Source organism: Dermacentor variabilis, unplaced genomic scaffold, assembly GCF_050947875.1.
Source record: "Dermacentor variabilis isolate Ectoservices unplaced genomic scaffold, ASM5094787v1 scaffold_12, whole genome shotgun sequence".
NCBI classification, from domain to species: Eukaryota; Metazoa; Arthropoda; class Arachnida; order Ixodida; family Ixodidae; genus Dermacentor; species Dermacentor variabilis.
The window spans coordinates 57494040-57517837 of NW_027460280.1; the positions used below are offsets into that span (position 1 = coordinate 57494040).

General features: G+C 44.2%; 1 protein-coding gene, 1 long non-coding RNA gene and 1 other non-coding gene across 4 annotated transcripts in view; 2 read left to right on the top strand and 1 right to left on the bottom strand.

Moving 5' to 3' along the window:
• LOC142566033 (uncharacterized) overlaps nt 1–7752 on the bottom strand; it is a 59290-nt gene extending 51538 nt beyond the window's left edge. Inside the window, exons 1-3 of one of the 2 annotated variants that reach the window (XM_075676735.1) lie at nt 7493–7752; nt 6595–6650; nt 3921–4013 (exon numbers count right to left, since the gene is read on the bottom strand). In XM_075676735.1, the coding sequence (XP_075532850.1) occupies nt 3921–4012 (92 nt within the window). In that variant the 5' untranslated portion in view covers nt 4013; nt 6595–6650; nt 7493–7752. Of the gene's footprint in view, nt 1–3920; nt 4014–6594; nt 6651–6747; nt 7000–7492 lie in introns of those variants that run through there. The other variant, XM_075676734.1, reaches the window with a different exon arrangement.
• A 496-nt stretch (nt 7753–8248) lies between these two features.
• LOC142566407 (uncharacterized) lies at nt 8249–17326 on the top strand. Its single transcript, XR_012825054.1, has 3 exons — nt 8249–8492; nt 9130–9192; nt 17045–17326. It is a non-coding gene; the product is annotated as an uncharacterized LOC142566407 (long non-coding RNA).
• TRNAL-CAA (transfer RNA leucine (anticodon CAA)) lies at nt 16663–16735 on the top strand. Its single transcript has one exon. It is a non-coding gene; the product is annotated as a tRNA-Leu (tRNA).
• Nucleotides 17327–23798: the final 6472 nt, after the last annotated feature.

The window sequence follows — 23798 nt, forward strand, 5'->3', positions numbered from 1 at the left end:
GAAGGGGCCTTCTTGTTGCAGCGGACACAAAAATTGGCTGATGATGATGGTAGGAGATAATCTGCACAAAAAACAGAAACACAAGCTCATTACAACCCACTGCTGTTGGCAAGCTATCACACATTCAACAAGTATCGCATTTCACTGCAATGTAGAGATATAGAAGGGACACCAACAAATGAATCACTGTGTTGGTATATGTGGAAAGTTCACTAATCTCAATGGGGACGTTGCTCCCTGTAGCATCCTCTCTGTACACTCCGTAAACGATCATTAATACATTGACCTGTTTGCCCAATGTAACAGGAACAAGGAGCATTTACAGAACTTACTTAAAGGCTCAGTTGAAAGTCATTTGGCAGAAAATTTCAAAACATGTGGTTCTGGACCATACCTTGAAAACTTGCATGTTTGTAGGATATTAGAGGATATTATTATTATTATTATTATTATTATTATTATTATATTATTATATTAGAGGATTAGAGGATATTAGAGGATGTGCTCGAGATTAGAAAAGCTTTTCACATATACCAACACAGCAATTCAAGTGGTAGTGTGCATTTTGCATCTGTACAGTGCAATTAAATATGCTACTTATCAAATGAGTGATAGCCCGCCGGCAGCAGTGGGTCGTGATGAATTCGTATTTTTATATTATCTGCAAAGTTTGTCTTTTTATTTATTGTGTTTAATGGGCAATAAAGATTGGTTATTAGTCAGCGCTGTGTCTGTCATTTACACTGTTTACCCTCTTTTGCGCAGTTCAATTCCCTTCAACATGCACCAACCAGTGCAGTTCATCACACTCCTGTACTTCAGTTTTAAGTTCCCTTCTTCTGGGAGACAGGTTCATCTGAGAAAGAATAAATATTAAATGCCATTGTTATGGCTACGGAAGTAAAACTTCAAGCATTTGGTGCCTTTTAAACTCTTGTCTAACATGCTTGACATTCATCCTAAAGAAAATTCCAGCAGGGATCCACTAGAGCAAACAGAACACGATTGGCATTCTTGGGCTACTTCATAAATTTTTGCTCGGTGACCATTGGGCATCTAAACGTTTTCCTCAACCTCTTCAATCAAAAAGAAAACCTTTAAAATTTCTCCTCTGCTAGGCAGAATCGAACCCATGTCACATTGGATGCATCAAGTACAGCAGCTCGACACTTCAGTGAGCTGCACCACGAATACACTTGGTATGTGCCTCCCTTCAATGAACCTCTTTCATGCCAACACTTCAGCGAGCTGCGCCACAATTTCACTTGGTACGTGCCACTCTTCAATGAGCTTCCTTCGCACCAACTTATTCACTGGGTATGCACCTAGTAAGGAAACAAACCTTCCCATTCACACGCGCTGGTGTGCTCCGCATCAAGCACACCGCACCTGAACTCCTCGGCAGCACCGCCAGATGGTGCAGCATGTCCAGAGGGAAGCGTGGGAGGGGAGCCTGGCTGTCGTACACACCTCTTACATGATGCATTTTTCAGCATTTGCACGCACCAGCGCGCAAAACATTTCAGATGCCACATGTGGACTTCACGGCAGCGCTGCCAGATGGCTCAGCGCATCCATAGGGAAGCACGAAAGAGTAGTTCAGCTACAGTACAGAGCTCATACACACCGGCGCGCCACCAGTACAGTCTCAGAGGCCACACCAAGGAGTTCATGATGGCGGCACTAGGTGCCGCAGCGTGTCCAGGGGAAGCTCGAGAGAAGAGCCCCACTGTAGCATATGCCTCATTCATGACGCGTTTCAGCGGTGGAAATACATTGTTTCACTAAATTGCTTCAATCAGTTTGTACAGATTTCAGAGACAAAAATTCAAGGGTATTCAAGGACCTTCAAGGCTTTGCCAAAGCTATTTCAAGGGTGCAAAATGCCGTCCCACGTAGAAATTTTTACTGTAACAATGTTAGCTTTATTGCAGTAGGAGTACAAAAATTATATCGTAAATTACAGCCTTGATCGCTTTAAGTTCATAAGTTCTCAAGTTCATAATGAGGCGCAAAAAAAGCAGCATAAACAGGAGAGGGGAACCAGCACCAAGAGCCACAGTTTCTCTCACAGTGCACGGTTTTACAATTCCACACAAGTCATCACACGAAGCGGAACGTGTTGTTTGCAATCGCCACGGCTTTAAATTTTTATACAGTACCACTGTTTCCAAAATGGGGAGCTTGCCAGGTCCATGCTTATCGCCGATGGAAAGTGGGTCACATGATCATCTCACTTTATTACTCAAGAAATCCAATGGTTTTTCAAGGGTGCCAAGGACCTGTGCACACCCTGTTCAAAGCTAATCAGATTAACTGTTGAGAGCCATCCAAGATGGGTTCTGCTGGAAAATTTTCGAAGAGCAAGACTACTGGAAATTCTGATGTGCAGCATGATTTTAAAAGAATTGCATCAGTACTCGTTCAAGTGCACAGCATCCCCAGACAGCCAAAAAACAAGGTTCAAGGTACATATTTTCTGTAAAATGCAAGCGATAAGAAAACAGTTGCCATTTCAGGCAACTTTGTTACATAAACAGGCAGCAGACAGTGAAACTGCACTACCAAAATGATCAAAATAATGCAACTTTTATTGTGTCTTGATATTTCCACTGAATATGAACCCTACATTAGAACTACACTAGTGACTTCCTGTCAAGTATGGAGCAAAACAGATACCCTGCTATAATCGGTCTAGAATTTGGCGTAGCAACGCTTCCTGCTTCCACTGTGATACAGCTAGCCAGATGTTCCGGTGTCATTCACTTTGAGTCTAAAACAATTTATCTTTCTCTTTTTGTCCTCTGTCTGGCATATTAACAAACAAGCATGAATGCAACTATCTCTGCAAAAACCACAGTCAAACCATGGTCATTGACATACAACTAACACAATGTCATCTAATGAAAGGCAAGCAGACGCATTACTTTCTTCCATGTGGCAATAATGTTTTTAAACCTCCATTTTCTAGCTTTAGCCTTACAGTGTGTGTGCTTACATATTTCTCCTTTTTTTCTCTTTGAATGACATCAGTTCACAAGTCCACGTGCATGCACGCAAGTAAATCACTATGCTGAATGTGTCACGAAATATGTTAGAGAATTACTAAACAGTGCCTCAGATACACATCAATTAAACAATGCATGAACAGAATTAAGTGCCTCATTACCAGCTTAACTAATAACTACCAGCTTCTCAATAAATTTAAATGCAATCTTGAGAAAGCCAGCCAGAACACAGACTATACCCCTTTTAATTTCCTGTGGCCACTGCAACTTCTCATAAATATGTATTCAAAATGTAGTGCAAAAGTACATTAGTGCTATACTCCACGTTTTCCCAGAACTAGCAAAATGTGAAGTTCAGGAAAGATTTCATTAGAATATCAAAACAGTACATGTTCCATAAAAGTGGTTGGATTTTGGTACTCTTAAAAAGATAAAACAGCATATTGCCAAATTAGGTAACTTTATTGCCTCTGTCCTAAGAGCTCAAACTGTTTCTAACAAAATCTGTTGATAAAAATTGATGCACTAAAACAGAGCCAAACTGCGAAGACACACACAGATTTCTTATGCCCTTCACACTTTCAAGATCGAACAATTAAAAGTGATTTTGGATATCTCTGTCAGCACTCCAGAAAATGACTAATGCAACATACATGTGACAAGTCCATTATGTCGCTACTTTTCGCGCAGGTCTTGCGAAAGCAAAAGAATTATAAGCCTCTTCCAAGATTTCGAGCATTCGTCAATCAATAATTCTCTCTGCACAGCAGCAAAACAGCCAGTAAGCATTTGATTGCGGGTGAGGATAAGACCGTTCAGCTCTTTGAGGGTACAATGTGGAAACCCTGATCAACACGGAAGCTTCAGCACTCCCACCATCTAAACATGTAAAGTCCAAAGGTTAACACCTACCCGCCAATTGAGCAACGCCCCGATGGAAACGGGAGCTCCGTGCCCGTTGCCCCTTTCTTTTTAATGGCAAAAATCTTCGGATACCAAACCATCCTGAAAAAGTAAGCACACTATATTTCAGAAAACATAGCATGCTTTTCCTGCGTCACACACAACTCTGATACAATTATTCAAGATATGAGAGCAGTTTACTTGCCATATCACTAAGAGTGACTTCACTCGCTACTGTTGCAAATCTCGTTAAATACCAAAAGCAAGCATGTGAAAGTTGCATATGTAGCATACGACACCAAAAGTGACAAGAAAGGTTGAAAAGGACACTAGAGAAAAAACCCAACTAGACTGATAGATAATTAATTTATAAGTCTACCATCGCTCTCTGCATGCCAATAAAACTATTTCTTTTCCTCCAAGGGCTGCATGTGTACCTAGTGCAATAAGTCACATTTTCGTCTTGGTGCAGAAAAAGTGTAGCTCTGCCCACCGACACAAAGCCAACTTTTATGGCACAAGTGTAGCATAGAAACTAAACTTTCTACAATGCAGTTTCAATGAGTGTAGGTAGCAGACGACACAAACATGCGATGCTATTTTGTCTGCAATTGTCAGTACACATATATGGCAACGACAGCGAATATTCACGGCGGGCACAGCAGCGAAGTGCTAGCACAACCATGCCTCACATAAGAGGGTGAACTTATCTTCCAAGAAAATAAATTATCTTACTCAGGGATCACGTGTATACGGATAGGCTGTTTAAGATTCAGTGCTGTGTCATAGCACAGTGATAGAGTGTTAGAGCATAGCATTGTTATAGCATAATATATTTAGCTGCAGTTTCATTTATTGCAGAAACCACGTAATCACACAAGAGTATATATGCAGCCAGCGGATGCAAAGTTAGGTGAAGTGCAGTCAGGCGCTTTTCACTTGTTAATGGGGAGGACGCGCAGTTTGCTATTGGCTACAACCCAGTCAGCCCAGTGCAGCACAAAACATCATAGTCTCTGCCCTACACTACACTCGCCTGCATAGTGCAGGTAAAAAAATGACCCTAATATATTATTTAGACAGTAGCACAGAAGCACACAGATGATGAAAGAAACAGACAGGACACAGTGCTAACTAACAACTGCGTGTTTATTGCACAAAAGCAGACATATATATATATATATATATATATATATCACCTTACAAAATGAAGGGAGACAAACAAATCAACCCAGCAAGTTTCAATTGACACTGGTGGCTAATGCAATAAAACCATTTCTTTCTCCAATAAGGAGACTGACACGCAACTAACACAATTCCTGTTCCTAATCTCTGCAGCTTCTATTTCTCTAGTGAGCTGGTCAGGGTTTCTGGCCAGCAAATGGGTGTGATTAAACGGAGGCTTCCATCCGCACCGTGCGCAATACGTGGCAAGGTGCCCTCATAAGGGGGTTAAAAAGGTGCAAAAATCGCACCCCAACTCCAGTTTTCAAGGAGCACCATTATTTCTGAGTTTTAAGGACCATGGATCTTTCTTTTTCCCCTCAACTTTAAGGGTCTTCAAGGATTTCGAGGTGTGCGAACCCTGTAATATGTCGGCACAAGGCTACTGCGTCATTTTCACCTCTAGTAACCACAAGCCATTATCTTCAATTTTCTGAGAGTCTTGTTCTGTTAATAGCCTTAGGTGATGGCCACATTTTCGAGTGGTAACTTCGCTTAGCTGTGTCAGATTATAGTACAGGACTTAAAAATGTTGCACTTGTTTTGAGGTCTCATTGGTGCTCCTTTAACAGTCGTAAAAATTTGTCGCACCAATTTCAACATTGATGCAATGATACTAACGAGTTAAGCAGAAACTCCAACATTATGTTCATAAACTGGTTATGCCCTTTCTTCGAGGGCATAAGGGAAGCACGTAGTTCAGACGTTTTGCATGCACTTAGTAAAGCACTTCGTGCACACCCAACAACGTGTGGAATCGCACTTTGAGCCGCCATTCCATACGTGTATTGGTTTCTTGCCAAACAAACCGTCTCTGCAGTTGCAAATGTTGCATGCGTCTGAATACCGAACGGTGTGCATCCATTTTGCATAGCTCTTTCTAGACAGACAAATTCAGTGAGACGACACTGAAAATAGGCACGTGATGGTTTCTGAGCCGCTTTTATCGATCAATCCCTCTCGGGGATAAGCGAACGGACAAGATGCCTTCCGCTTCAGCAAAGGGCCGTGATTGTTATCACGCAAACCTGACAGCATCCCCGAAAATGATGAGCCAAGAATAGAGTCCCTGCTTCAGAACTTGTAGCGCCTGAGTTCACCTTACGACAAAGGAAATCTGAACGTGTTCGCACAGCTACCTTTCGGGTGAGATTGCTACAACACAGTGCGTACACAGTTCAATTTCAATATCCATCAAACAGAAAAACAGCATCGAATGCCCGGACAACGTTTTACTGTTACTCCGTCTGCAGCGTTTCAGCAAGGAAAAGCAACAGCGCAAAAAAAGAAGGTACCACACATGAAGGCTACCACATGGGTCGGCGTAGCACAAGCGTTGCTTACAACCGCAATTAACGAACACATACAGACTCCATGGGTGCGTAGCGTTAACATGTAAAGCCAAATCTCAAAAATGAGGTATGCAATGATTGTTCAAGTCAAACGAAACAGTACTTACTCTGGTTTGCGCGGCCGTTGCGCGCGCAACGGTTTTCGCGGTCAAGTTTGAATTTCCTGCAGAGAAAGGACGCACAATATTAATATTTCCGTAGGTCCTGCAGCACACTTGGCATACGTGTTATATACTGCAAGAATTTGCAAATGTTCTTACCGAAAAATAGAATCCTCAACTTATTCTTCAAGGTTCGCGCTTCCTTGGCCTTCCCGCCATACACACTCGCATGAGAAAAAAAACGAACAATGACGATGCCGGCCAGACGCCTAGCGCATGCGCAACAGAAGCCTTCCGCTCAATAACATAGTCCCTATCAGTAATGTTGGTTACTGTGGTGCCTGATACAGCTTAAGAAAATTTATAGGCACGATTTTAAACGCCGCGTTGGGCACACTCGTTTTCAGAAAATTTTTTTAGTTTTTTAAATTTTATTTAGCCATTCATAATTCAGCCACTCGCTATTCAATTGTTCGCGCTGTTGAGCGGATGCATCGCGCGCAAAATGCGAGCGTTGGAGCAGTAACGGCGCTTTGTAGGGCGCGTATCACCGTGTTTCTCATGTATTTTGTGAGAGAAACTTGTGCCTACTTGGCCGGCATCCAAAAGAAGCCTACCATTACCGCAATGCCCTAGAGCGTTGATAGCCCTGTATATCGATGCTGGCTTCCGCTGTCTGCCTGTCACCGGAGACAAGCAAAATACACGTATATATATTCAAATGCGCCTTCTTTTGAAAAACATCTTACGTCTTCTGTAATTGCTTCGAGCGCAAAAAAAAAAACGAAAATTTAAGTCAGCATAAATTAACAAACGGAAAAAAAAACAAATGAGTGTTTTAAATTGTGTGCGCTTTTTTTATTTTATTAGTCATCCATCGAATAACCATAGTCACCCAGCTTACCCGTCTTATCTCCGGCTTCACCTGTTGATCGTGCCCACTTCACTAGTAAGAACACAACGTAGTTCGGTGAAAGCTCCTTCTGGTTTTAGCTGTAATTCATTACTTCCCACGAAACACAGAACCTCTTAAAAACTTCTTGAAACGGCTACAAACGGCTATAGACGTCTTGGTCTATGATAAGACTGAAAATAGAATTTCTTCTAAACATAACCTCAGCACTTGGAATATGCTAGTATATATTCTATCTGCGGCAAAACCCACTACTGGTGTCACTAGAGTCTGTTTTGGTAAACGCATTCAGAATGTCTAACTCAAGAACTTTTCTAGATCTTTTTGCCTAAAAGTGCATAAAATGCCAAACGACGTGTTAAATGTGCGGTTACCGTCGGCCGTCGTCGTTAGCGAATAAAAGACGCCACAGACAAATCGAACTTGTTGGAAGCAACATAAGTTAATTGGCTTTAATATTAAATAATTTCACACCAGAACTTCGACAATCAAGGGCGTGTTATTGTTTTCCATCCGGGGCGCGCACACGACGCCTGGAAACCATTCTATGCTCGCACAGCAGGTATTTACAGCAGCAGGAGCGAAACGCCGGTGTTGCACAGCGGTGTCACAGAGCCACCGCGCTGCGATCACTTCGGCGGCACAATCCAAATTTGTCGGACATCTCATTCTGTGCTGGAGACACTGGGAGGCAGGAAGTTTGAAAAAACCACGGAAAAAACGGCCATTGCCGCCCTCTGTCTCGGTCGTGGGTTCGTTATCCAGTTGTGCGTCATTCTAAGCCGTTCTGTACATTTATACTGGATATTAACTGGAGTCATTTAGCTGTGCTGATGCTGTGTGCCGTGTGTTTTGCATCAGTGCTTCGTGACATCGGCTGTATTGCGTGTTTTCGCTGACGGCTTACTACCACAATGGCGGGATCTGCGTTCGCCGCCTTCGTGTCTCGGTGCGTCTTTGTACGTCGCACGTTCGGATAACACTTTTTCCGGTAAGTGAAATACATTGCGCTTCGTTTTTCGTCAACAATGTGAATATATTTAGGTGTTACCCGCGACAATTCTTGATACATGGGCTCTTCTGCCCTTCGAGTTTTCGTCATTACTTTTATACGAGGGTTCTGCTTGTGTTCAGCCGTTCAGCACTACCGCGCTCCACGACTTCCGCAACAACAGTCAGAACTTTGCCCTGCTTGTTAGCCTGTGGTTAACGTAGCACGAGCCAACCGAAAGGAGTGCATTCGAAGACGACGCGCTGGCTGTAATGCTGAACCAGACTGAACTCGCCCTATTTTGTGTCCTTTTGTTCTTGCGTGTGCGCGCGTGTGTGTCAGTGACTATGCAGTTTGTAGCGTTCCTACTTTATAGCAAAACAAAAATATAACTGCAGTGTTCACTTCATCTATACAATTCCAAATTAAATCGTCTGCTGATGTACAAATTTCACTTGTGTTTTGTTCTAAATAAGCAGCAAAACCTTTAACCTAGTAGGTGCTTCATCTGGGAGTGAAATCACGACAGCTTGGCATTTATTAATGAATGACTGTGACCGGGTCACCTTATTTGTAATTGCAAATTTGCCTTTCAACTGACTTGATGCTATCTTATTTTGTCCCTTTCACTCTATAGACGGCTGGACATCCTTCTTGTACCTTGGCACTAGCTGGATGACGGGACCTCATCATGATCAGTGTAAGCCAATGTACTGCACCCTCTCTGGTCCTCCCAGTGCTTTTTATATGGGTTAAGGCCAGGGAGCGCTTCGTGGTAAAATAGCTAGTTGGTGTTTCACAAATGGCCATTTTTTTGCACTGGTCCATTATAAGCTGCCACTATTATAACCAATTTCTCAGTGCCAGTGTACATACACAGTTCTACTAACAATTAGTTTCCCTAAGCCTTACAAAATTTACCTGTAGGTAGTCATTGCTATGTAAGAACCCGCAAATTAACTCTGCTGTGTCATAGAAGTATTCCATACATGAGTAAAAATTTTCTACAACAGTGTACATTACACCTTGCTTCCCTAATGCACAAATGTATTCAAGCCAGTATTTGATTAGTTTGGTATTCTAAATGTTTTCTGTGTGATTTAGTTTCTTTACAGGAACTTACTGTACAGCATTAGCAAGCAGTCTAATTTAAAATTTATGTGTGCTGTAAAAGGTGTGCTTTGCCGCTAGAATTGATAAAACATGGGCCAAGGCTTCCATACAAGGACAAACTTCAATTTCGCTCTACCACCATCAGCACTTGGCTGGCGCTTGCAAAATGAATCACATCAAGTAGCTTGTGCCAGACTGTTTTTTAACCTTATTGTGAGTAGGTCACAAAGTGATCTGTGGAGGTGCCTGCGTCTGAGATATAGATTGCGCTGCAACATATGTGCGTGTAGAACAGGCATGATGCTGAGGGTTCCAGCAGTTTGCAGAGGTGCTTTTATAATTTTGTCATAACTGCAATTTTACCTGTGCTGTTTTTTATCACCTATTTCGATGATATCCCCCGCAGGGGCGTCTGCGTAAGCAGGCGTTTGGTGTGTTGCGACACCACGTACCCGAGCACACGAGGGTTGGACCCTCCCGCGTGTAACCGTGCGCGGCTTAGCCGTGTCTGGGGAAAAGGGGATCCTGGGGGTTGAGCCGAAGCTGGGTGTCTGGACCTTTAAGGCCCCCCGGCGGAGGCAACACACCTCTTCGGCCTCGGCTTCACATAGACGGCACCTCCAGACTGACCCACCTGGAGGAAATCGGCAGTCACCTTTTCCTGTCCTCCTCTCCAATCTTCGTCTTTCTCTCCCACTTTTACATCTTTCCTGTCGTCTCCTCACTTCTTATTACTTCCGTATTTCCTGGCGGCAAGGGTTAACCGTGTGTAATATATCCTGCCTTGGGTATATATATATTAGGTTATAGCGGCGATGCATGGCTGGCGTCTGCAGGTAATCTTCCAACCTTGTAGCGTCCCCTTGTTGGGCTCGGTGGTGGGTGGCCACCATCGCCGCCGAATTTCCCAGCTCTATATGGCAAACAACTTTCATCCGCTACCTGATCGCTCCCTGAAGAGGGGGCGCACCGATGAAACATTCACTTCCTTCATGCAGCCTAAACAATCTTTTCCAATGTGTACATAGTCAGCACGATAAGAAAACCGTCAGAATGATCTCACCATTTGTTGTAGCGAAATCTCTCACTGAAGCAAATGGCCCAGGCTATAAAGTAACGAAGATGGGAAGTGGCGATCTTCTGCTCGAACTCCGCGATAAAGCGCAGTATGACAAACTGTCGAAAGTTGTAGCATTTGGGGAAATTCCCGTCTCAGTGGGCCCACACAGATCAATGAACACAGTGCGCGGTGTCGTCTCAGAAGATGACCTCCTCGAACTGAGCGAAAGCGAACTGCTTGAAGGATGGCAAGACCAGAACGTAGTCAAAGTTCAAAGAATAACATTGAGGCGAGATGACAAGCAAATACCTACCAAACACATAATCATAACTTTCGGAACCTGCAACCTACCTGAAACAATAGAAACTGGGTACTGTAAGCTTCGCGTCAGACCGTATATCCCAAATCCGCGTCGATGCTTCAAGTGTCAGCGCTTTGGGCATGGGTCGCAGAACTGCAGAGGACGTGCTACTTGTGCCAAGTGTAGTTCTTCTGAGCACGCTTCCGACATCTGTACATCAACAAACCACTGTGCCAACTGTGAAGGAGACCACCCCGCCTACTCGCGATCATGCCCTACTTGGAAAAAGGAGAAACAAATCATAGAACTGAAAGTAAAACTGAACCTATCATTTCCAGAGGCACGTAAGCGTTTCGCATTCCAAAATCAGTCCAGTCCTTCCTACACCGATGTGGCGCGCCGGGGGGCAGCGCTACATCTTCAGGCGGCCGCGCAAGTCACACGGAGTGTGACGGCGGTTACGCCATCAGCCCCCCTGGTGGGAGCAGCCACGGCTCTTCCGCCCCCTACGACGAAGGGCCAGCAGACCTCCGAGCCTGCCGGTCCCAGGGCCACTGCTCGTGCAGACAGGCCCGAAAAACCCCCGCGCGTGCCCGCTGAGCGGGCGTCATCCAGCGCCTCTGATGAGGCGATGGATGTAACAAAAACTTCTCCGGCGTCTCAGACGCCGAAGGCACGGCGTTGCTCCCTGGAGCGCGCCAACAAAAAAGAAATACCCCGCATCAAGGGGCCTGGAAAGGTCCCTTGAACCAACCTAAGTGATATCTCTTGACACACAGCACATAAACACAAACAAGATGGATACACAAATATTACACTGGAACGTGAGAGGCCTGATCCACAACCTCGATGATATCAAAGAACTCTTGCACAAATACAATCCAAAGGTGCTGTGTGTTCAGGAGACACATCTTAAATCTACGCATAGAAACTTTCTTAGGCAATACGCTATTTTCCGGAAGGACCGAGATGATGCTGTTGCATCGTCCGGCGGTGTAGCAATAATAGTAGACAGAGGCGTTGCTTGTCGGCAACTGCAACTCCGGACTCCTCTTGAGGCAGTTGCTATCCAAGCAGTACTATTCAATAAACTAGTTACTATCACGTCCGTATACATCCCCCCAAGTTATCAACTCTCTAGCACAACATTTCAAAGCTTTATTGATGAGCTGCATCACCCTTACATTGTCGTCGGTGATCTAAACGCGCATAACCCACTGTGGGGCGACTCTCGCTGTGATGCGAGAGGACGGCTTGTAGAAAACATCCTGTTCTCTTCAAGTTCCTGCTTGCTGAACAAGAAAAAGCCAACATTTTACAGCTCTACACACAGAACATTTTCTTCGATAGATCTAAGCATAGCGTCTAGTACAATTGTGCCATATCTGGAGTGGGATGTCATTAATAACCCTTATGGAAGTGATCACTTCCCCATCATTCTAAACCTTAAAAAACAAAGTGAGTGTCATGCACATCTTCCTCGATGGAAAGTTGACTCAGCCGACTGGACAAAGTTTCGCGAACTAACACAGCTGCCCTGGAATGATATCTCTGAACTAAGCTTAGACGACGCAGTAGCATACATAACAGCGTTCATTATTGAGGCTGCATCAGTATGCATTCCCCAAACAAATGGGTTGCCCTCGAAACGACGCATTCTATGGTGGAATGAGGAGTGTAGGGAAGCCAGGAAAAAGCAGAACAAGGCTTGGAGCCTCCTCCGTAACTCCCCAACCACAGAGAATCTGATTAATTTCAAGGCGATCAAGTCGCAAGGTAGAAGAACGCGCCGCCGCGTTAAACGAGAAAGTTGGAAAAACTACGTAAGCAGCATTAACTCGTATACAGACGAACGAAAAGCCTGGAACAGGGTTAACAAAATAAAAGGCCGCGAAACTCATCCCTTACCTTTATTAAATACACAAGGAGACACACTGGAGGATCAGGCAGATTGTCTAGGAGCACATTTCGAGCACATTTCTAGTGCATCTCATTACACAGATACATTCCTAAAATACCAGCGACTAGCAGAACAGATGAAATTGGGTTGGAACAGCTCATCCAATGAAGCATACAATCGTCCATTCGGAATGGCTGAGTTCCAGGCCTCACTGAACTGTTGCAACAAGTCCGCCCCAGGAAGTGATAGAATAATGTATGAGATGATCAGACACCTACACCCTGAAACCCAAGAAACACTACTGTCACTCTTCAATTCTATGTTCTCCGCAGGCTACATTCCGTTTACCTGGAAAGAAGCAATCGTAATCCCCATTCTCAAAGAGGGCAAGGACCCTTCCTCACCCGACAGTTATAGGCCTATAGCTCTGACAAGTTGTATATGCAAATTATTTGAGAAAATGATTAACCGTCGCCTCATCCATTTTCTTGAAAGCAACAAGATACTCGATCCCTTACAGTGCGGTTTTAGAGAGGGTAGATCCACAACAGATCACCTTGTCCGCATCGAGACAAATATCCGTGATGCCTTTGTCCACAAACAGTTTTTCCTGTCCGTATTTTTAGATATGGAGAAGGCATACGACACAACCTGGCGTTTTGGAATCCTCCGTGATCTGTCTGAAATGGGAGTTAGAGGCAACTTGCTATGCGTCATTCAGAGTTACCTCTCGGATCGCACTTTCCGTGTTAGAGTTGGTAACGTTCTGTCTCGTCCATTTACGCAAGAGGCTGGTGTTCCACAAGGAGGTGTGCTGAGCTGCACTCTTTTTATTGTAAAAATGAATTCCATACAGACTACCATACCACGTAGTATGTTTTATTCTGTATATGTAGATGATATCCAGATAGGTTTTAAATCATGTAATCTAAGTATCTGTGAGCGACATGTACAGCTTTGCATAAATAAATTGTCTAAGTGGGCGGACGAAAATGGTTTTAAGCTAAATCTGAGAAAAAGTACCTGCGTCCTGTTCTCTAATAAGAGAGGTATACTGGCGGAACCCGTAATCAATCTCAATGGAGAACGGTTATCTGTGAGCTGTGAACACAAATTCTTAGGGATCCTTCTAGACAGTAAGCTAACCTTTGTTCCACACCTGAAGTATCTTAAGGCAAAGTGCCTCAAGACTATGAATCTTCTGAAGCTGTTGTCACGCACAGCTTGGGGAAGCGACAGGAGATGCCTAATAAAGCTGTACAAAAGTCTAGTATTAACACGCCTTGACTATGGCGCCATAGTCTATAATTCTGCAGGACCTAGTACTCTAAAAATGCTAGACCCTGTCCACCACTTAGGCATCCGCCTTGCTACAGGTGCCTTTAGGACTAGCCCTGTGCAAAGCCTTTACGCCGAATCTAATGAATGGTCCCTATACTACCAAAGGACATATTTAAGTCTTTCATATGCCTTGAAGGTAAAATCAGCTGTGGATCATCCATGTCATTCAATTATTCACGACTCCTCCACGGCCAGGCTGTTCCGTAACCGCCCAGGTGTCCGGCCTCCTCTGTCCCTCCGGTTGGAAGCACTCTCAGAAAAAACAGGGGTCTCTCTTTTAGAGAATGTCTTAATGGCGCCCTCTCGGCTTCCACCGCCTTGGGAGTGGCAAACTATCCAGTGTGACATCTCTTTCTTAGAATTACCGAAACAAGCACCTGAGGCTCACATACAGTCACATTTTATTGAACTTAAAGAGAAGTATTCCTGTGACGAATATTACACAGATGCTTCGAAGTCTCCTGCTGGTGTTGCTTACGCAGCTCTCGGACCCTCATTTTCAACATCAGGGCCACTAAACCCACACACCAGTATCTTTACGGCAGAAGCATACGGTGTACTTTCGGCTATTAAACACATAAGGCGCAGAAATGTCGCTAAGGCTGTTGTCTTTACAGACTCACTAAGTGTCGTGAGAGCGCTGATTAGCTTACGAAAGCATAAAAATCCCGTTTTGAATGAGCTATATAGTTTGTTGTGCTCCGCATATATCTGCAACCAAGCGATTATCCTATGCTGGGTACCTGGCCATAAAGGTATAACAGGCAACGTAGCTGCTGACGAAAACGCTACGTCAGTGAGTTTTAGTGACACAGATGGAAATATCCCCATTCCTGCCACAGACCTAAAGCCCTTTCTGCGCCGTGAATTGAGGAAACATTGGCAAGCAGAGTGGGATACACAAACATTGAATAAGCTACATATTATAAAACCAAGATTGCGGAATTAGATAAGTGACAAAACAGCACGGTACAAGGAAGTACTTCTTTGCCGATTAAGGATAGGACACACTTACAGTACTCACTCCTACCTCTTGACTGGCGGGGATCCTCCTACTTGTAATAGGTGCGGCGATAGCCTGACAGTCATCCATGTTCTTATCCAGTGCCCTGCAATAGAAACGGAGAGGAAAAAGTATTTCCCTTCTGCATATCGCGAAAATATACCTCTCCATCCTGCAGTTTTTCTTGGCGACGAACCGTTTTTCAAACTGCAAACAGTCTTAGATTTTTTAGACGAAACTGACATCCTGAAAATCATTTGGCCTGGCAATTTTTAGCACGTGACTAACAGCCCTGCATTCAAGGGCTCTCTTAAAACTCTGGTGTCAGTGTTGTTTTATTGCACAATGTTTTAACGACAGCCCATTGCCATAGCCCACATCACTGCCTTTTCACCGTCATCATTTTAGCAACTATATATTCTACGCCACTTACAGCTACAGATTTTAGGCCCTTTTACAGCCATATCACATCTACCATGATGAGTTCATTGTGCATGTCGTCCACAATACATCGTCCACATTACCACCTGTCATGGCGCTCTTTGGCCAAACCTGGCCCTTGCGCCATAAAACACCACACATCATCATCATCATTATTTCGATAATATCATTGGAGGTATTATCAGAATTTGTCAATCTATTTGCCCTGGCCCATTAGCCTGCCACATTTGCCTTTTCACTAGGTGGGCAATTATTCTGCATGGACCATTACTTGAATACACCTTTTTGTGTGCAGTGACTTCTCAGTTGCAAGTCAGCATAGATGCTCAGAATTACCTGAGGCTATAGATACACTGATGAATTTGCCACCTATACGAATCACTTTGCACTTTCTCACGCAAACAGCATGCTAACACTTCCAAGTCAGTGGGCAATGTTATTGTTTGATCACATCATGAGATACATTCAACTTTGTATGACGCATCATCCAAGGTGTTGCGCCATTTGTGTGAGGTATTGCCCGAAGCCAATTAGGGTCACATGAAAATATATCAACAAAGTGATTGATCCAGCTAGGATTGTTGCTTTGGAACACTACTTTATCACCAGTCCTCCTTTGCATGCTACCTGCTTACTCTGTACTGTGTCATGTTTAAGTTTGAAAGAAAGGCAACAGCTAGGCAGTGCAAAATGCCAAACTTGCTTTTAGTTCAACTATATAAAACGCTATTTAACTTTTTAATTAAGTTAGTACATCATTTACCTGCAGAGTGAATTATTGTTTTAAACTGATTATATTTTGCAGGAAGCTTCTCAGACTTGTTTGACAGGTTGATAAGTGGCTTTTTAGCCACAAAACACCATACAATAAATTAAAGGCTGACTTTGACTCTGCTATGCAACTTAATGACTATATGCCAGGAACGAGGTCTCTGAGTTGTGGCGCTGGCTAACACTCCCAGCGTTCGACTAGGACACATAAATACCCAAGAAAGTGGATGGGAAAATGACGCCGCTGTAGCTCAATTGGTAGAGCATAGCACGCAAAATGCGAAGGTTGTGGGTTCAGTTCCCACCTGCGGCAAGGTGTTTTTTCATCCACTTTAATTTCCATTAATTTATCGTTTCTTTATTTAATTTATTAAGCACAAGTAATTTCCCCTATGTTGTCCTTGGTGTCAGTGTTTGTTGGCTTCTTATGATAGGAAATATACTAGTCATTTTAAACATCATCGCATACATACCTTAAGATACCCGTAATTTAAGAGAAATGGGAGTGCTTAAATTTATTTTTAATGTGAGCCAAACTTCTTACTTAGCACATATTGCTAATTGAAGTTCCAATTTCAACATTCCCATTTCTTCCCTTGCCTTTTTTTCCTGTTCTGTGCAGGTATTGCTTTCCTATGTCTACAAGAACCGTCACGCGTGGCCTGTGACAGCAAGCTTTTGTGGGCAGCCAGTTGCTCTCCTACGAAGGCTGGCCTACTCTGGCAGCGGCGGCAATCATCTTCAAGATTTATCCATGATCACCTTTGCTGCTATTTGTCACTCTCGTTAATTACACTTTCTGCATCTTTTCTAATTTATTAGGTAATAAAGTATGAGTATGTGACATGGTGTGAAGTTGATGCCTTGCTGCATTTTTGCTTGCAATCACCTTTTATGCATGAAAAGCTCATCATACAGTTTATGAAAAAAAATAACAGCATATTATGATTTATCTTTCAGTTCTTGTAACATGCAACATACAAGGAATTCAATAATGGATGGTATGCTGAAGAACTCGCCATTATTTCTGCGTGATGCTGTGCAAGCATGTGGCGCTACCTTACAAGAGGCACCCAGAAAGTAAGTTACAATTTACTTTTAAATGAAGCATGGACATCAGAAAAAATATATTTATATTGCTAGTTAGAGTGGTTCGCAGAGTGTTTTTCCAGATGTGTACTATCCTTTATTTCTTAACTCATTGCAGCACAGTGTTCTGTTTCGTATACTGGTGTAAGGCTATTGTGCCCCCTGTAGCTGAATCAAGGATGTAATTTTTGCCTGAACTGCAGCATCACTGACAAAATTTTTCTTTGCTAGAAACTATTTCAATTTGGTGGAGACCCAGCAGGGTGGAGTTTTGTCAATAATGACGTGTTTCATGCAGAGATGTTCTTGTTTAGGTCAATGAGTGAACATTGGAATTATATCAGCATACAATACAGATCTTGTTTTATTTGCAAAATAATTCTGACAGGTGGCATTCAATTGATTGGTCTAATTAAAAGCACAAATTGACCAATGAGGCTGTACTACACTATTCCCATGGTTCACATCTGGAAAAACTACCTCTGCATCACTCTATCCGACAATATAAACTTTTTTTTTTCTGATGTCCATGCCCCGTTTAAAATAAATTGTAACTGTGGGCAAACGTCGTGTTACTGTAACAGCTGCCGCAAAAATTTGAGGGAATGTCTAATAAAAGTCTTCAGTTGTTCTTGTCAAGCTGTCCATTAGCCAACTTTTAGCGTAACGTTAGCAGGGCTTACTGAAGTACTTCTAGACGTCCATGGCTACAAAATGTCTTGATCAAGACAGCTACTAGGCTTTTGAATGAGCCGTTCAAGACATCTTTTAGACATCAAATAGCTGCTTGCGTGTTTAGTGGGTTTCCCTCACATCTTCGGCAGTAAAATATCGGTTAAGTGAAAAGCACGCCATTTGTCTAAATAAACCAGAACGAGAGAAGAGCGTTTTCAAAAGAGAAGGAAAACAATCGCGTCAACGCGCTAGGGGGACCGGTTTGAGGCAAGCTCCATGTGCGAAATGGAGCCCGCTGGAGAGCTGCCAGCAGTGCGTGGCGGCGCTTTTGAATGCGACCCGGGGTTCGAAAATAAAGTTAGCAAAGCAGGAATTGCGTGCTTTATTTCACTGTTTCTGTCCATCGTAAATGCTCAGCGTAAAACAAATCAACAAAAGCAGCCGCTCTGCTTGCGTCGACTGCCGCTATTCTGAACTAAATACAACTGCAGCCGGACCACTTCACCAAGGTAGTGTCATATACAGTGGCGTAGCTAGGGCGTCTGGCACCCGGGGCCCTTAGCTCTTCTGTCACCTCCCCCCCCCCCCCCCCCCCCGGGTGTAGTCGAGGAAGGCGAGGATATCGACAATTTTCGGGTGTCTTCAGACGTATATGACACCCCCCCCCCCACTGTTGCTACGCCACTGGTCATATACTCGAAGATATACAGGGTCTGTTCGATTCGCCTGCACCACTGTGAACCAGTTCACGGCGGCCTCTCAGAAACTGTGCAACTCGATTCCGGAGGTGCAGGCCCAGCAAAACACTCGAAACGAATGCAAAGGTGCAGACGCGGTGCAGCAGACAATAATGTGCACGGAGTGCGTAAGTTTGAGAGGTCCTGAACTGCATGTATGATCGGTTGCTGGGGCGTAAATACACACCAGTTGCGTAGACACATCAGACGTGCGTAAGCGGGGTTCTAACAGTGCTCGCGCCCGTGTGCTGCTTCGCACCAATATGCCTGCACCAAGTCTGCACCGACAGTGGAGCGGGTGCAGCAAAATCATGAACCAGCCCTGTACCTTTCCTGCGCCTTTTGAAACGAACGTCGTGGTTCTGCGGGCGCCATTGCTGCACCGCTGGAACGAATGGCAGGGTGCAGCACCTCGCGAACTGGTTCAAGTGGTGCAGGCGAATCGAACGTACCCACAGGATATCCTAGCCATAAGGAAACTTTATGATCCTAGCTAATGTAAAGGCATTGCTTATGTTAGCCAAGGCGATAAAAGAAAGATGGTGAAAGGTACGATATCTCATTAGGTCGCCAGTCCGCTTCCGTCACCAGGATAATTTTGTATACTAATTACCTAGCTGGCTTATTAGAGAAGATTATTTAAACAAATTCTTTTTTTTTAATTTAAAGGTGTTACTTATACACTCTCATAACCGCATATTGTGCCAGTTTTTTATCTCTGTGTATTTTTTTTTTCAGCTTGGTTTGTGATTCTCTTGACGAGGTGCGTATAACATAGAGTTAATAGAGCGTATAACTTGTGACACTGTGCGATGGAGACGCGGTACAGTTATGGTGTCTAGCCACCATGGTACAGTGGCCGCCCCTGATCCGTCCTTCCTTGTGAATGCGAAGTCGGAGTGCGCAAAGGGAGTCGACTGTACGGATCTTGGTTCCGTTGAGGGAGACGCTAGGATCGGGTTAGATATAGTTGGGTGGTCTTCCTCGTGTCGGTGCTATGAGAACGAGAAGCTCCGACTTTTCGGGTGCGAATTGAGACCGCTGTCTCTGTGGTACGTTTCGATAGCATGGACGGCTTTTTGTACATTGCGTTCTTGTCCCGAGCGTGGTATCATCGGCATAAATGGCATTGTTTTGGTAGCTTGATCATTGCGATGTAGAAAAGCAGGGATGAAATAACTGATCCTTGTGGGGTTTCTTTCTTGAGTAGCCGAAATTATCACTGCGGGGGTTGCAGATGCCTACTGTTGCCGTTCGGTGTGTCAAACAGCTGCTGATGTAATTATAGATCCGCTCTCCGCAGCCTTATCTTCGATGTCGCGGTGGATGGCTTCGTGGCTCACGTCATCAAATGTGTCCTTTATGTCTATTGCTAGGATTGATGATCTGCGCCTGTGATCAAGCATGCATATATCAGCTGGGCTTTCCTACCATATCCCACACCAGGCCGGCCACCAACGTTGATGACATTACCCTAAATTACTCGTAGCTTCTGCAAAACTACCGACTCGCGATCGGAAGAACCTCAAGAACCTGAGCTAAGATGAAGGAGTCATCCTCCGCCGCCTACAGAAAAATGCTTATGTACACGGAATAATCATGCACAAGTTCTATCCTACCCTATATTCATAGACATATGCAGCCACGCAGACACCCTGCAACACTTTCCAGTATTGCCCACTCCGTGTCGCATACAGAGACCCCACTTCACAAGACGACTCCAAACAACGTGCCCCATAGAGGCTGAAGAGCACACACACACCGCCATCGAGTGACGGCTGCTGTCTTTCTTGATATCAAGGGTGCATTTGACAATGTTTTACATGATGCAGTTTTAAATGTCCTTGAAGAATATGACATTGGTGGCCGTCTGCATCAGTGGATAGCCAGCTATCTCGAAGAGAAAACGATATTTATGACAACTCTAGACAGTGACACAAGGAACGATCCCGTCTATCGTGGGGTGCCTCAAGGAGGTCTGCTGAGCCAAACTTTAAACTTTTTTCTAGTTGGACTCATCAAAAAACTCGTAGGCACAGTCATGGTCTCTGTATACGCAGGTGACATCTGCATATGGACCACGAGCTTAACGCACTTGCAAGTAAAAACGAAGCTACAGCGTGCACTGTCAATAACGCCAACATACTTAAACATTCGTGGACTACAGCTCTCACTGACAAAGAGCGTAGCCATGACATTTACAGGGAAGTCAATGGCCTGCTACACCGTTATGATTGATCGGATGGTTATACCTTCGGTATCCCATTACAAGTTTCTTGGAGTCACCATCGACCGTGACTTACCTTGGTCGAAGTACATCTCGGCATTAAGGAAAAAGCTGGACAGCTTTGCTCAAGTCATTCGACATATGTCTGGAAAATCGTGGAGGCCATCCAAATAATCTCTTCTGCAGCTCTACCAGGCACTTTTTTGTTGGATACCTCCGCTACAGTGTGCTTGTACTTAATCGGATTAGTACATCTGCCGTGCACACTTGAAAGTACTCAGGCGCGCGCTAAGAATTTGCCTAGGACTACCAGGATGCGCTTATACATCATGGGACACTATTGCAAAGGCACGCTTGCCCAGCTCGAGTTTATCTGCGACATGAGCCAGTGCGAGTGCATCTAGATCTAAGGCTACCGACTAGGCACAGGAATCATCCACTGACAAACGTCACAAGCATACGGCCTGACGTCGCCTACTCAGAAGCCGTGTTGAAGCAACAAGATCTACTGCAGTCGAAATTCGCACCGTTTGACATACCGGAAGTTCCACTGTGGACAGGGGCAAAGCCATGGTAAGACTCTCCATTGCCGGAATAACGAAGAAATCGAAAATGCCGCTTGCCGTGCTCAAGCATTTCGCGTTAGCCTACATTGCTTACATGTATGAATATAGCGAACATGTTTTCGTATGTCGTTCGGTAACACAGACCTCTTCTGCGGAAGCTTACGCGGTTCCTCGAATGGGGATTACACGACGGTTCAAGATAGGACACAGAACGTTATCAACAGCAGCTCAGTCGACCGGCGTTCGAGAAGCACTCCCCTGCATACTTCAACAAAGCCTCGAGAAATGGACAGTGTTTTGTGGCTCAAAACCGGTGCTGCAACTCATAAGCAATTATATGAATCACAGAACCGCATATAGTCATCTGGTTTACGACATCATGACTCTGCTTGCTGAGGCGTCTCAATCTGGGCATATCGTCTTGCTGCAATGTAGTCCTAGCCATGATGGAATAGCGGGAAATGAGCAGGCTGACGCGGAGGCAAAAAAGGCACACACTGACGGGAAGATTATAAACCTTACTTTTTCCCGGTATGACATCAACGCCTTGCTTCATAACTCCATCAAAATATATATAGCGCGACGATGGTACAACCCCGAACATCGGCAAGAGCGCCTCCATAGACTCGACGCTGGTTTGCGATTCGGGCTTCCACTTCGGTTGCGGAGAGGCTGCAGGCAACACTCATCAGTCGATTACGGCTCGGTGTGGCGTACACTCGCCGATACCTTCATAAGACTGAAGGGTAACGTGACCCTGACTGTAGAGTCTGTCACACTCCCGGCTCCCGAGAAAATGAATCACATATACTTTGCGTGTGTCCTCAATATGCGGTCGAGCGAAGGACACTTAAGTTTAGTGTTGACTGCTGGGACTCGCGCCCCTTTTTGGAAGAAAATATTTTAGGCACGTGGAAAAGAGTTGACCATGCCCAACGCACCATAATATCACTTTTGAAGTTTCTATGTGAGACCGACTTAGACGGTCGTCTCCAGGGCCTCTGAGAACTGAAGACAGTGCCAAATGTGTCTGCGCGATAACGTTTTGTGTGGGCAAGATTACTCCGTGTAATGGACAACACCTAGCTCAATGTACCATATCATAATCATCTGCCACCTACCATTCCTGTATCACCCACTTTCACTTACCCCATGTGAGGAGTATATAACAGGCTAAAGACACGCTCTCCAGACCGACCTCTCTTGATTTCATCTCATTAAAATCTACTCCTCCTCCTCACCACAACACACATTTATACCACCCCAGAAACGTGGAAGGCAAAACATTCCTCCGATGACCTGGACGACCAACGCAGTCTCGTCGCCCGGGCCAAAGAGGCAGTCCAAGCCAGAGGGTTCTTGGAATAAGGAACCCTCCCACCTAGGGTGAACCGGATCTTGACTCCGGATTACAGTTTCAGAAAATAAAAAGTTTATTTCTCTCTCTTTCTCCCTCTCTTAGTAGCTCAATTGGCTAACGTTAGCTAAGATGTCCTGTATATCTTTGAGTATGTGACCATAACTTGGTGAAGTGGTCCGGCTGCAGTTGCATTTAGTCCAGAACAAAGTGGCAATCTACGTAAGCAGAGCGGGAGTTCCAATACCTTCTCAGTTTGGGTTCATTATTTAAAGGAAGCTTTAGCTCCGGTGCTCCTATCTAAAAAGATGTAAAAGGAGAATTCGTTTTTCTCGGCAACCACTACACCAAAGTTGATGAGGTTTGTTGCATTTAAAAGAAAACCTTAAAATCTACAGACTGGTGGTTTCGAATTCTTGATTTCGGTTGTCAATTTTTTATTAAAAATTGGCAAAAATAAAAAAAAATCAGAAAACGAAACTATCAAGTATACAACTCTGTAACTCAGCAATTAAAAATGATAGCACAATTCTGTGACTTGCATATAATAGCACATCTAAAGCGGACAAAATTGATATGTTACATATGAATCTCAAAAAAAATATAATATGGAAATACAGCTTTTGCAAAACCCTTGTACACAACGTAAAAAATTCAATTGAGATATAAAATGACATATCGAATTTGTCCACTTTCAATGATCTAATGGATGCCGTTTACAGAAC